This window comes from Felis catus, chromosome D3 (assembly GCF_018350175.1).
Source record: "Felis catus isolate Fca126 chromosome D3, F.catus_Fca126_mat1.0, whole genome shotgun sequence".
In the NCBI taxonomy this organism is placed as follows: domain Eukaryota; kingdom Metazoa; phylum Chordata; class Mammalia; order Carnivora; family Felidae; genus Felis; species Felis catus.
Genome location: NC_058379.1, coordinates 18,081,017 through 18,095,242, shown reverse-complemented (window position 1 = coordinate 18,095,242; position 14,226 = coordinate 18,081,017). Strand labels below are relative to the sequence as shown.

Sequence of the window (14,226 nt, the reverse complement as noted above, 5' to 3'; positions counted from 1 at the left end):
TCTGAGTGTCCCCAGAATAGCGCTGTACGGTTGAAATATAACCAAGGTCACATTTTAAATGATCTAATAGCCACATGAAAGTTTAAAAAAAAATCCAATTAATTTTATTTTTCCTTTTTTCCCCGCCCGCCCCTGAAATTAATTTTAGCAATAGCTTTTACTTGACCCGATATGTCCAAGATATTGTCATTTCTTTGTAAGCATTATTAATGAGATCATTTACATTTTTTTTTTTTTTTTTTTTTTTTTTTTGTCTAAGTACATCTTAATTTGAACCAGCTCCTTTTTCATGCGCTCCATAGCTTCTCGTGGCCAGTGGCTACCACGTTGGACAACACAGCTTTTCAGCATTAGAGCCAGAGAGAATGTGTGCCCTCCCTTTTAATCACTTTCTCCAACTCCAGAGCAAGTGATGGCACCTGCTTTAGTACAGAAATCAATGCTTTAGCTCAGTGGTTCTCAAAGTTTTTGATCTCAGGACCCCTTGGTATACTTAAAAATTAATTGAGCTTGAAAAAAAAATTGAGAGCTTTTGTTCATGTGGGTTATATCTAACTATGCTTATGCTATTACAAATTAAAATTGAGAAATAGTCGGGTTCCTTTTAAGTATAATGTATACAGTAAGACTCAGCTATATTTGGTTTTGTGAATTTTGGCAAATGCATAATCATGTAACCACTACTACAATCGATACCATGATATAGAACCTTCCCACAACCTCCCCCCCCCACACACAAAATTACCTCCTGTCCCTTTGTAGTCCAGTCTTCCGCCCACCTTCAACCCTAGCAACCACTGACCAAGAGTGAGAAAAGTTTTAAAATCCAAGACTCCCAAATGATTTTGCCCAACTGTAGGCTCACTTAAGCGTTCTGAGTCCATTTAAGGTAGGTAGGCTAAGCTGTGATGTTCAGTAGGGTCGGTGCATTAAATGCATTTCTGACTTCGGATATTTTCCACCTATGATGGGTTTAGGGCAACATAGCCGCATCACAGGTCAAGGAAGATCTGTACTCCTCATTCCATGAAGTTAACAATGCCTGCAGCCTGACCTCTGCTGCTCATCTGACCAGCATGGGTGCGGCTGTCATTGACTAATAGAAGTTCTTAAAAATAAAGACAAATTACTAATTTCGGTTGATAACACTGCTCCCAGAAACCAGGCAGTGCCCGCTCTCACGCCCATCAGGCAGATCAAGGATTTGCAGCATCCTGGGAGATCACAAGGTCATCTGTCAGAGCCTTAGGCATCTTTCAGTTGCTGGGATTGTTTTGCAGGTAAACGGCTTATTTGAGATCCTAACCTCCACGGGATAAAAACCCCAAGCGGTGTTTTCCCAACTGCCCCCACCTGTTACAGTCAGTCTTGCTCCTTTGACACCAAGGAGTAGGTCGCTAAATAACGCAACTTTGTAGCCACTGCCATCTCATTTCAATATTTAAATCACTGTCCTGTTTATTTTCTTATTTAAAACTCAAACGTGATTCAAAAGTCTTCTCCCAGACTCCGGAGGAGGGAGTGACCCGGAGAGAGAGAGGAGTCTAGCTCTGAATACCTTTCCCACTTTCTCTCCTACTTCCCCTGTGTCTCAGAAAGCAGACTTCAGAAATTGTGATCGCGTTGTCACACAAAGCCACAAGAAAGATCTGGAATCCAAACGAGAGCCTTTTTAGTATTTTTAAAAAGTTATCATTGTGCTGTATTTTCCTACCACATAGGTAGACTCTGAAAAAGAGCATTGAGGGGCGCCTGGGTGGCTCAGTCAGTGGAGCATCTAACTCTTGATTTCGGTTCAGGTCATGATTTCCAGTTTGTGAAATCGAGCCCCATGTTGGGGCTCTCTCTCTCTCTCTGCCCTTCCCCTGCTCTCTAAATTAATTAACTGATTGACTGACTGATTGATTGATTGATTTTAAAAAGGTATTGAATTCCGTTCCAGCCTTTACAACTTGATACAGGGTTTGACACAGACTTTTCCTTGGAGTACTCTCATTAGTAGAGACCTCAGTGCCCCTCTCCTCAAAAGCCACACTGACCCAACACCTCTTAATAAACCCTGAGGGCAGGACTGGCACAAATGGCTGGGTTTGGTTGGCAACTCTCTCAAGGTAGATTATGTAGCATTTGGTGTCTTTTCTCCTTGGCTTTGGGTCTACATGCCTGTTCTGGAAAACCAAGACAATCCTTTCACAAGTGTGAAACACCTGCTTTTTATTCCAGGCAGAGAAAATAAAAACAGAAGGATACAAGCTGTGGTTGCTTCGTAAGACTACCCCCCCCTCCAAAAAAACCCCGAACAAAAAACCTAACAGTAACAACAAAATGACTCAAAAATGGGTACATTCTCCCTCAAACAGCACTCCAGCACTCTCCTGCCCTCCTCTCCTGTTGTTGTCGTTTTTCCCAGAAGTCCTCTGACCACACAGTTGGCCCTCATATCAGCCAACTCCCCAGATGAGTTATGGGTTGACCCCAGGGCCAGAAGGGGATGGGGTGAAGTTGATAAGCATCATCTCAGATTTCTAAATGTTAAGTAGAGGTGAAAAGGGTTTCTTTGCTCAAACTGGACCCTTTGGGGAGTCAAATGTAGTGTTAATAATATTAAGACTACAGGTGTGAACTGGGCTTAAATAAAGAGATCCTTGGTTCTAGATCTAGACTGAAACTTCCATCTGGCTGGCTGCGTGAACTTAGGCAACTCATCTTTTTCCCTGGGTGTGATGGTTAATTTTATGTGTTAACTTGGCTGGGTCCTGGTGCCCAGATATTTGGTTATTCCGGATATTTCTGTGAGAGTCTTTTTGGGTGAGATTAATATTTAAATCTATAGACTCTGAGTAAAATCGATTAGCCTTCCTAACATAAGTGGGTTGCATCCAATCAGTGGAAGATCTGAAGAGAACAAAGAGACTGATGGCCCCCAAGCAGGAGGAAATTCTGCTAGTAGATGGCCTTCAGACTTGAACTACATTATTGGCTCTACTCTGGGTCTCTACCTTGCTGGCCCACCCAAAATATTTGGGGCTTGCTAATTTCCACAATCATGTGAGCCAATACCTTAAAATTGATCTCTCTGTCTCTGTCTCTCCCTTTCTCTGATAGAATTGGATTGAATTGAATAGAATTCTGCTAGAATTCTCAGATTGGATGATAGAATGTATATCAGATTGGAAACATGAAAAATATAACACACAGTGATGTCGACTATATCAGGAAATAGGCACTCTTGGGCATCCCTGTGGGAGAGTAAATGACTATCTCCATCCTAGACAGTTTGAACTACTTAGAAAAATTAAAAATCTGCGTATTCTGTCACCTAAGTAGGTACCGTACACACACAAGAATAAGGATATTTATTGCAGCCTTATTGCTAATACTCAAAGATTGGAAGCAATCTAAATATTCAGCAAAATTATGGGAACTCCACACAGCTTAGTACTGTGTACTATGAAAATAATGAGCCAGCTCTTTGTGGGTTGACAAGGAAGGTTCTAAGATTCCAAGACGTTGAGAGAGAACAGTGAGGTGCAGGACAATGAAATGGAATGTTGTTATTTGCAAGAGAGAATAAAAATTAAGTGATTGTAAATATAGGGCTAATAAAGAAACTGGGAACACAGCCTGCCTCTTGTAAGGAAAATATGTTACTGAGGACAAGGAAAGACATCCTTTCGTCCTTTTGTACCATGGGCATGCATTATTTATTCAAAAAATAATTAAAAATTTAAAACCTGAAAAACATAGGGGAAACGGTATCAAAACTGACATCCCTTCTGGTAAAAAATGTTCATTAGAAACTTGTAAAAAAAAAAAAGTGAAAAAGCAAGCTATCGTAGGATCAGTATGATCTCAAATTTGTAAAAAGATATTTATGTATGGGTGTCCCTGCATCACAAAATGATTGGAAGGTATACTCCCAAAGTAGTAACTCTGGTAATCTCTTTGTGGTATATAGTAATATATATTTTTTATTTTCTTCTGAACGCTTTTGCATGTTATCTGAATTTCTATACTGATCATTTATTTCTTCTAGTTAGAAAAGCAATTTTTTTTAATTTTTTTTAACGTTTATTTATTTTTGAGACAGAGAGAGACAGAGCATGAACGGGGGAAAGAAAAGCAATTTTTAAGAGAAGACTATATGTAAAATTTTGCCTTTCTTTATGCAATAGTTCTGAATTGTTGCAACGTTTGTAACTCATATCCTGGTTGATCTCCAGTCTCCGGGGGATCCTAAAACTCAGCTTTTAGGCTCATCTTACCTCAGATCCTGATAATAATCATAATAAGACCACATTTAACCTTTCCTAGGTAGTCTTTTATAAAAATAATTTTGCAATTAGCAGACGCAGTCATCATTATCTAATTTATATGGCTGATCAATTCGTACATTGTGTATATTCACCCTCTTAAACTAGCAAGCCTCTATAGGCCTTTTAGAACTCGGATATGGTTAATCGTGTATGTTTCCTCCTATTTGATGTTAATTTATGTCTTGTCAAACAGTAACTGTATTCCTCTCTTTGTTTTTCCCTGGTAAGAATGGCATTCAAAGTCACCCACTCCTGTTCAAACAATAGTCCTGTAAGACCTTAGCACGTTGCCTCAAGAAACTGCCAGATAGTTTTCCAAAGTGTTTGTATCTGCCCCCAGTTTCTGGCACAGGGCTCCCGGAACCTTTGTAGTTTCCTAAGTGGTACGAGCACCAGGAGCGTCTTTGGTTCTACTGAGGTGATTCTGAATGGGCTCTGGATGGCTCCTGGATGATTAGAAGCTTGGAACTTTCAGCTCTACCCCTCATCCTCCAGAGGAGGGACTGGAGGACTTAATAATTGATCATGCTTATATGAAGAAGCCTCCATAAAATCCCAAAAGTAGGGGTTTGGAGAGCTTCCAGGTTGGCAAAGCCATCCCAGCTCCGTGGGAACAGAAGTTCCTGCACACATGGGACCCTCACAGTCCTCACCCTGTGTATTTCACCCTATGTATTTATTCATCTGGCTGTTCATCCATATCCTTTAATAAACTGATGAATGTAAGGAACTATTTCCCCGAATTCTGTGACCCACTCTAGCAAATTCCGTGAACCAGAGGAGGGGGTAGTGGGAACCTCCAATTCTTAGCCAAGTCGAACAGAAGCTGTGGGTAACGTGGAGACCTACTAATTGCAGATGGTATCTGTAGTGGGCTGCAAGCAGTTTTGTGGGACTGAGCCCTTCATCCGTGGGATCTGACATTCTCTCCAGGTAGACAGTGTCAGGATTGAGTTACATCGTAAGGCATGCAGCTGGTGTTGCAGAGAATCAGTGGGTGTGGGAAATCATGGTATGAGAAATCTGGTGACAGAGGTGTGGTGAGTTTGGTAGTGGCGTGAAAAGTACAAGAGCAATCCTGGAAGGAGAGCTGGATTTTTCCCAATTCAGGAAAACTGTGCAGGTTTTCCCTACACACGGGTTCAAAGAGCTAAAGGAACGAATGAGACCAAAGTCTCACCAAATAGAGGACGCTAACAAAGAGATAGAAATTATAAAAGGAAATCAAATAGAAATTATGAACTTGAAAGACTAACTGAAATGGAAAATTCACTAGAGGGACTCCACAACAGATTTGAGCAGGCAGAAGAAAGAATTCGTGAACACAAAAATAGATCAATCAAGATTATCCATTATAGGAACAGAAAGAAAAATAAAGAAAGAACAATGATCAGAGGCTTAGAGATCTATAGAACACCATCAAGCATGTAACACATGCTTAGGAATCCCAGAAAAGAGGAAAAAGAAAGGGGCATAAAAAATATTTGAAAAAATGATGGCTAAAATGTGATGGGAAACACATCCAAGAAGTTCAGGGAACTCCAAGGAGGATAAATTCTACACATCCAAGAAGTTCAGGGAACTCCAAGGAGGATCAATTCAAAGAGATTCACACCTAGACACATAATTAAGCTGTCAAAAGACAAAGATAATTTTGGAAGCAGAAAGAGAGGTGACTCTCAAACAAAAGGAATCTCAAAAGATTAACGACTGATTTCTCATCAGAAACCATAGGGAACAGAAGGCAGTTGGATGATATGTTCAATGTCCTAAAAGAAAAAAGAACTGTCGATCAAGAATTCTGCATCTGGCAAAACTACTCTTCAAAAATGAAGGAGAAATTAAGATATTACCAGATAAGCAAAAACTGAGATTTGTTTCTAGCAGTCTTGCCCTGCAACAAATACTAAAGGGAATCTTTCAGATTAAAATGAAAGGACACTGGGGTACCTGGGTGGCTCAGTAGGTTGAGCGTCCGACTTCAGCTGAGGTCACGATCTCACAGCTCGTGAGTTCGAGCCCGGCTTCGGGCTCTGTGTTGACAGCTCGGAGCGTGGAGCCTGCTTTGGATTCTGTGTCTCCCTCTCTCTCTCTGCCCCAACCCACTCGCATTCTGTCTCTGTCTCTCTCAAAAATAAATAAACGTTAAAAATTTTTAAATAAAGATAAAATGAAAGGACACTAGTTAGTAATTCAAATCCACCTAAAGAAATAAAGAGCATCCGTAAAGATACTTTCAAAGGTAACTTTGGTACTCAAAGGTAAATATGAAAAATGGAAAAATGTGTTTTTTGTTTGTAACTCATTTTTGTCTTCTGACTTAAAAGGAAACTACATAAAGCAATAATTATAAATCTATGTTGAACATTGTGTGCCCACACAATGCATAAAGATGTAATTTGTGAGGTGCCTCAGTGACTCAGTCAGTTAAGTGTCCAACTCTTGATCTCAGCTCAGGTCTTGAGCTCAGGGTCATGAGTTCAAGCCCCATGTTGGGCTCTGTGCTGGGCATGGAGCCTACTTTAAAAAAAAGATGTAATTTGTATCATAACAACTTAAAAGGTGGGAGAAATGAAGATACACAAGGGCAAAGTTTTTGTAGAATAATGAAATTAAGTTGGTATGAATCCAAACTAGATTGTTATGTATTGAGATGTTAATGGTAATCTTCAGGAAACCACTAAGAAAATGACTAAAATATATATACAGTGAAGGAAATGACAAAGGAATTAAAACAGCACACTAGAAACATATATTAACACAAAACAAGGCAATGATGGGGGGAATTGAGGAACTAAATAGACATAAAACATAATTTGTTTTCTACATGATCAGTGATCACATTAAATGTAAATGGACTAAACTCTCTAAAATCCAGAGATTGACAGAATGGATAAAACAATATGATCCAACTGTATGCTGTCTACAAGAGTTTCATTTCATTTTATTTATTTTTTAATGCTTATTTATTTTTGAGAGAGAGAGACAGAGACGAAGTGTGAGTAGGGAAGGGGCAGAAAGAGAGGGAGACACAGAATCCAAGGCAGGTTCCAGGCTCTGAGCTGTCAGCACAGAACCCAATGTGGGGCTCAAACTCATGAAGTGTGAGATCATGAGCTGAGCCAAAGTCAGATGCTTAACTGACTGAGCCACCCAGGCACCTCTACAAGAGTTTCATTTTAGATTCAAAGACACAAATAGGTTGAAAGTAGAAGAATGGAAAAGGTCTCGCCATGCAAAGAGTAACCAAAAGACAGCTGAGGTGACTATGCAAATTTGAGACAAAATGGACTTTAAGACAAAAAAAAATTGTTACTAGAGGCAAAGAAAGACATTTTATGATGAGAAAAGGGTCAGTGCACCAAGAAAATATAACAATTGTAAGCATACACACACTTAACAACACAGCCCCAAAAGACATGAAGAAAAAGAGGACAGAATTGAAGGGGAAAATGGACAACTCAAGAATAATAGTTGGAAGGGCACCTGGATGGCTCAGTCAGTTGAGCATCCGACTCTTGATCTCAGCTCAGGTCTTGATCTCCGGGTGGTGAGTTCAAGCCCTGTGTTGGGTTCTGCTGGGTGTGAAGCCTACTTAAAAAAAAGAAGGAAAAGAAGGAAAAGAAGGAGAAGGAGAAGAAGGAAGAGGAGGAGAGGAAGAAGGAGGAGGAGAAGAGGAAGAGGAGGAGGAGGAGAGTTGGAGATTCCAATACCCCACTTTCAATAATGGGTAGAACAACCAGACAGAAAATCATCCAAGAAAGAGAAGTTTGAGCAACACTGTAGACCAACCATATCTAGCAGACATCTATAGAACACTCCCCACAACAACAGCAGAATACACTCGCTTCTCAAGTGCACATGGAGCATTCTCCAAGATAGACCATATGGTAGACCATAAAGTAAGTCTCAGTGAACTTAAAAAAGATTGCAACCATGCAAAGTATGCTCTCCAACCACAATGCAATGAAATTAGAAATCAGTAACAGAAGGAAATTTGGGAAATCACTAAACCGACGGAAATGAGATAACGTCTCTAAATAATTAATAGGTAAAAGAAGAATTAACAAGGGAAATTAGGAAACACTTTGAATGAAAGAGACTGAAAATACAAGTCACAATACTGCAGAGAAAAGACCATCACTTCTTCCATGTTGACTCATACCTTGAACTGCTTCTGCTTGATAATCTCGTCCTCAGGTCTCGATAGGCGTCCTGCCTGCTGATTCACATTTACCTCTTGCTTATTTTATGTCCCTCTGGCAACGCAATGTCTGAGGGATCATGGTTTTATTAGGAGAGCTTTAGAGTTGGTCTTTTGAGCCAGCCTACCAAAATGCAGGAAGAAAAAGAGGACAGGATTGAAGGAAAAAACAAGTTCTCTCTGCCCTCTTCAGGCCTCTCTCCTTGTAGATTAGACATCTTGTACTTCATAGGAGAATGAGACGGATGACCAAGGGACTCTTTGAAGTTGTAAGCCTTTACATTTTTTAACAGGGCTTAACCTCCTAGCCAAGCCTTCCCTTTCTACTGGCTCCTAGGGTAAAGTCAGTAGGTAATTAACAGCTCCCCGCACAATGCCAGGGACCTGGGAATGACTCCAGGTGGAACTCCACCCTACCAGCCTGGCTAGCAGACCAGGGATCTACCACCAAAGGTCTACTGTCCCCTTTCGGTTTTTTATCCAGTTTCAGAGAAAGAAAAAAAAAATACAAATCTATTTATGAATTTAAATCCACAAGTTCCTTTTTAAAAATTAAATGCCATTTTTATAACTAGTGGAATATTACCTTAATAATAGTAAGAGGATTTAGAACACAGTTGACAGGAGAACCACTTGTACACGACACACAATTGTATAGTCAGTATCTCAGGCTAAGGGGCAGCTTGTCAGTCTTTATTCCAGCCCCTATTGATTTGTTTTAAGAATCTGAGGTGAGAGATCGTGATGCATTACTCTGATGTGAAGTAAAACCCATCTGGCTTTTGGCATGCCCCCATTTCCCAGACAGATGGATAATGTGGTTAGCTGGAAGTAACTGCCTTTATAATATTCATATCTGCTCAAGGATGTCTCAAAGATCAGAGGTCTGAACAAACATGGGTCGTATTTTTCTTGGCAGATGATCTAACCCAGATACAACTTTAGAACAGGGGGGCTCACTATGATCCCCAGACCAACAGAGTCAGTGTTGAACCGGGGAGCCTGTTCAAAACGGAAACACTCAGGCCTTGCCCCAGACCTGCTGGATTAGAAACTCTGGGGGTGGGGGACAGCCATCTGCATGTTAACAAGCCCTCTGGGGGGCTACCGACTGACACGCGAAGGTGAAAGCCACTGCTTTAGAAAACTATAACCATATTTCTAAGAAAGCAGAGAAAACATTAATTCTGTAAGATCTTTTAACTGCCTGTTATGTGCTAAGTACTGTTCTCCCAGTTCTCAAGGGGGGGGGGGGTGTGCCTCCAAAGTCTCCAGAGAGCAGGGAGGGAATCTAAATGTGGGAAGCTTGCTGTAGGCGGACTGCAGCCTTGATAGGGCCCGGCAGGCTGCCTGGAGGCCCCAGTCGCTAGTGGCCAGAGAAGAAGGCAGACCAATGGTTGAGGAACACAACTTCCCTCTTCCCCAGGAAGCTTGTGATCCTGTTACGCGAAATCTCTCCTTTCAACTGTTGAACAACTTGGAAGCCAAATTTTATGATTATTAAAAAATTATTATCTTTAAAAAAAAAGAACAGCTCTATTGAAACGCAATTACCTACCCCACAATTTGCTCTTTTTAAGCATATAATTTGATGACCAGCTGATGAACATTTGCGTTGTTTTCCACTTTTCGGTATTATAAATAATGATGCCATGAACATTTGCGCACAAGGTCTGTGTGCACTGCGTTTTCATTTTTGATGGGCGCATACCTCTAAGTGGTATCACGGGGGTCATGAGATAACTCAGTGTTTCCATTTTTGAGAAACTGCCAAACTGTTTTCCACAGAGGCTGCCCCATTTTACCTTCCCGGCAGCCGTGTATGAGGGGATGGCTTTTTAATTTTAGCCATTCCGGCGGGCATGGTGGGATTGGTCACTTTGATTTCCACTTCCCTCATGACTAACGATGTTAAGCATTTTTTCAAGTTATTATTTGTCCGGTTTAATTTTTTTTTAATTTTTTTTTTCAACTTTCATTTATTTTTGGGACAGAGAGAGACAGAGCATGAACGGGGGAGGGGCAGAGAGAGAGGGAGACACAGAATCGGAAACAGGCTCCAGGCTCTGAGCCATCAGCCCAGAGCCTGACGCGGGGCTCGAACTCACGGACCGCGAGATCGTGACCTGGCTGAAGTCGGACGCTTAACCGACTGCGCCACCCAGGCGCCCCTATTTGTCCGTTTTTAAATTATGTTGTTGTCTTTTTTATTATTGAGTCGGACGAGTTCTTTATGTTGTTTGAAGTAAGTCTCTTATCGGGGATATGATTCGAAACTATTTTCTCCCGTGCCGTGGGTTGTCTTCTCTTAATTGTGTCCTTTGTGGCATAAAAGCTTTTAACTTTGATATGGTCCAACGTATCTAATTTTTTCTTTTGTCACTTGTGCTTTGGGTATTGTGTCCAAGAAACCACTGCCTAACTCAAGGTGCTAAGGGTCTACTCCTGTACTTTCTTCTAAGAGTTTCATAATTTTAAGTCTTTATCTTTAAAGTATTCTTGTTAACCCTTCAGACTACTCAAAACACATCTCTGTGTGGATCTACCTTACAGTTGTGGAGTAAACAACTGTCAAGATTTGTCTGGGACTCAGGGCTTCCCAGGACCTGGAATTTCCGGTGCTAAAACTCAGGGTCCTGGGTAAACCAGGATGAGTTGGACACCCTACCAGGGCGCCTCCAACTTGCCACCTCCAGTAGAAACCATTTCCCTGGCTTTCCGTGGCTTACCATAGATACTGAATCCCTACTCACCTGAATGAAAGATCGGTTTGTTTTCAGTTTAAGGAGCATTTATTGAGTGCACACAATGTAAAACCCTGGGGTTGAGTTTAGTGAGGGATATTAAATTCCAATTTCGGTGCCCATAAATAAAGTTTTATTGTTCTAGGCCCTTGGGGTGCATCAGCAAACCTTTATGGAGCTTAAGTTCTAAATAGGGCAGCTATTCTAGCAGGAGGGGAATGGTGAAACAGAGAGGGAGGATTTTTGAAGGCAGGGATTTGGTTTTATTAATCTTTGATTCCCCGGTGTCAGGGCTATAGAAATCAATAATGCTTGCCGAATGAATGAAGTGTGTGATCTTTGGCCTCCTCATATTTAACTTTTTTTTTTTTTTCTTGATTCATTTCCCTGGACCTGGCAGCTCCCCGATGACAGTGACATGCCTAACTTGTCGTCTCGCATATGCCCCAGTGCCTATTACAATGCCTGGCATGCAGTAGGTGCTCAATAAACAGTACCCTAACTCATGCGTACTGTCTTTACATGTTTCATTCCCTTCATGTGCTATACCAGCCTGGGTTTCAAGAATATCGAACTGAAAACAACATAAACGAATCCCTACAAATAAACATTTAGAGAGGCGGCGTCAGCCGAAGAGCGCTCATTGGTACCTCGACAGCCATTTCACAGGCTGGTGTGCCCTATAGGCACCCAGTAAAACATCACCAACCACGGAGAGCCTGTAAATTCCTCTAACCAGAAGGGCTCTCCCCGCCCCCTCTCCCCGCGCTGCCTGCTCTGCCCTCCGCCTCCTCCTCTCCGCCCACTCTCCTGGCGGCGGCGGCTTTGTCTCGTGGGCTGGTCCCCGGCGGCTCCCTCCCCCGAACAGCTGCCGCCGAGGGAGGAAGCGGCGCGGGAGCTGTCCAGCACCCCGGTGCTGAAACCCCGACCGCGAGCCATCCACCAACACCATGTAAGGGCCATGAAAAGGGCTCGTCCTGGCGCAGCGCGGACATGGAGGAGGACTTATTCCAGCTAAGGCAGCTGCCGTGAGTATCATGGGGGCGAGTGCGAGGCAGACAGGCTTTCCTTTAAAAAACGAAAACCTGCAAGGGGGCATCTCTGCATGGCTTCTTGAATTGAAAAGGAACTGTTTGAGAGGAAAGAATTAGGCCCAGAGGAGACAAGCCATTTTCCTACTCCAGGAGCCCAGCCTCTGTATCTCTGATTCAGTTCTATTTTTCAGATCCGTCAGAGTCTTATGGGGAACAAGGGGTGTTATGTTTTCCCTTTTAATTGCTCGCGATCCTAAAGGGATTTTTGAGGTCTGTGTTTTAAGAAAGCGTTAGCTGCTGTTTTGAAATGTGGACTGAATTGATGAGTCCGTATGCAATGACATCGGTTTTTCCCAGCCCTTCTCCAAGGCTGTGAAATCCCTAATTTTTCTGCAAGGTCTTTGGGAAGGGAATGATACCGATGTTGCAAAGTGGTGTCTAAAAAGCCGGAATACCTTCCTAGAGGGGAGGCTTGGGCAAAGTCTTGTTGTTTATGAAGTGTGTGAATGAGAGGGCTGTGCACGGTCGCTGAAACCTCTTGCCTTCTTCTGAATGAAAAGGTTTTTGTAACAGCCAGCTAGAGTGGGACTCACTGTCGATGGCTATCCTCAAGAACATCGGGAATACAAAGCTAGAGGGTGGGAATTTGTAAGGAATGTCAAATTTGCTCTGAGAATCTTGGGGGAATAAAACCAAGCAACGGAAAGGACAGGGGCCTTGTAGAGGGGGCTTACAGATTTCTCCTACTACAAGCCGATGGTGATCTGTTAAGCAAATCCCAAGACTATGAGATGGGGCATTAACAGGGATTTCTGTTTTAATTTTTAGAAGCACCAGCTATTTGGATGATACAAGTAGGCATTGTTTGGATTTGTTGGAAAGGATACATCATTGTTAGTATACGTGTGTTTTCTTGACTTAAAATTTTTTTTCCTCTCTAAGCCACCGAGAAATTCTCCCAAGTGACTTTTAGTGTGACTGATACAGCTCTCTGAGGCTCTGAACCTGAAGGGTATTGTAATGTTTACTTCTCAATCAGTGTAAAATTAATTTTCATTTTAAAATTTTAATTATTCTTTTACGTCTTTATTAATTGATCCACAAACAGGGTATCTTATGTAATGTAGGGTTATTTCACAAATGCTAAAGGATGCTCAGTGTTAGAATTTCCAGAGGTCAATGTATGAATACGTAAAAATATTCACATCTGAGTGTAAATCTCTTAAGGGAAACATACTACTTTCGTTGAAAATAAATATGTCCAAAAACCAACCTATTATCGCAGAATAAAAAGTAATTCAGAAACTGAAATATGAAGTCTAGTACCTAGAATAGGAATACAATATATATTGGATCTGCAGTTTACTGAGATAAATTTTCAAAAAATGTCAGAGCATGTGAACTTTGCAGATTACTCAGAGACTCAGGTATAGACATGACACTATTGTGATAATTCTTTCAATTCAAAAAGAAGGCAAAAATAATCAGAGGGTTTTATTTATTTAAAATTTAAAATTAATTTAGTTTTTATACTAATGTACAATATAAGGCACTAATAGAATCTGTACGGAGGATAAATAAAGTTCAAAAAGAAGCTCAAGAATAAAAAGTAAGTCTCTCTCTTCCCAAACTGCAGGTTAAGTTTCTTGATTGTTCTCCCTGATATTTTAACGGACAAATACATGTATTATCCATTAGAGAGGCCAAATTGTATACTAAGATCGCTGGCTCTCGAGTGACACAGACTTGAGTTCAGATCCTGACTTTGCCACTTTCTGCTTATCTGACTCTGAGCAAGTGACTTAACCTTTCTGAGATTGAATTTCCCCAGCCATAAAATGGGGCTCATAATGGTACTTGATTCACAGAGTTGCTGTAATGACCCAGTGACATGACGTGTGCTGAATGCCTGGCAAACACAAAGCATT

General features: G+C 41.4%; 1 protein-coding gene across 2 annotated transcripts in view; it reads left to right on the top strand.

The window, feature by feature from the left end:
* Window positions 1-11,980: 11,980 nt before the first annotated feature.
* SVOP (SV2 related protein) overlaps window positions 11,981-14,226 on the top strand; it is an 80,294-nt gene continuing 78,048 nt past the window's right edge. The window contains exon 1 of one of the 2 annotated variants that reach the window (XM_023241511.2): window positions 11,981-12,292. In XM_023241511.2, coding sequence (XP_023097279.2) covers window positions 12,258-12,292 — 35 coding nt within the window. In that variant the 5' untranslated portion in view covers window positions 11,981-12,257. The remainder of the gene's footprint in view (window positions 12,293-14,226) is intronic. The other variant, XM_023241512.2, reaches the window with a different exon arrangement.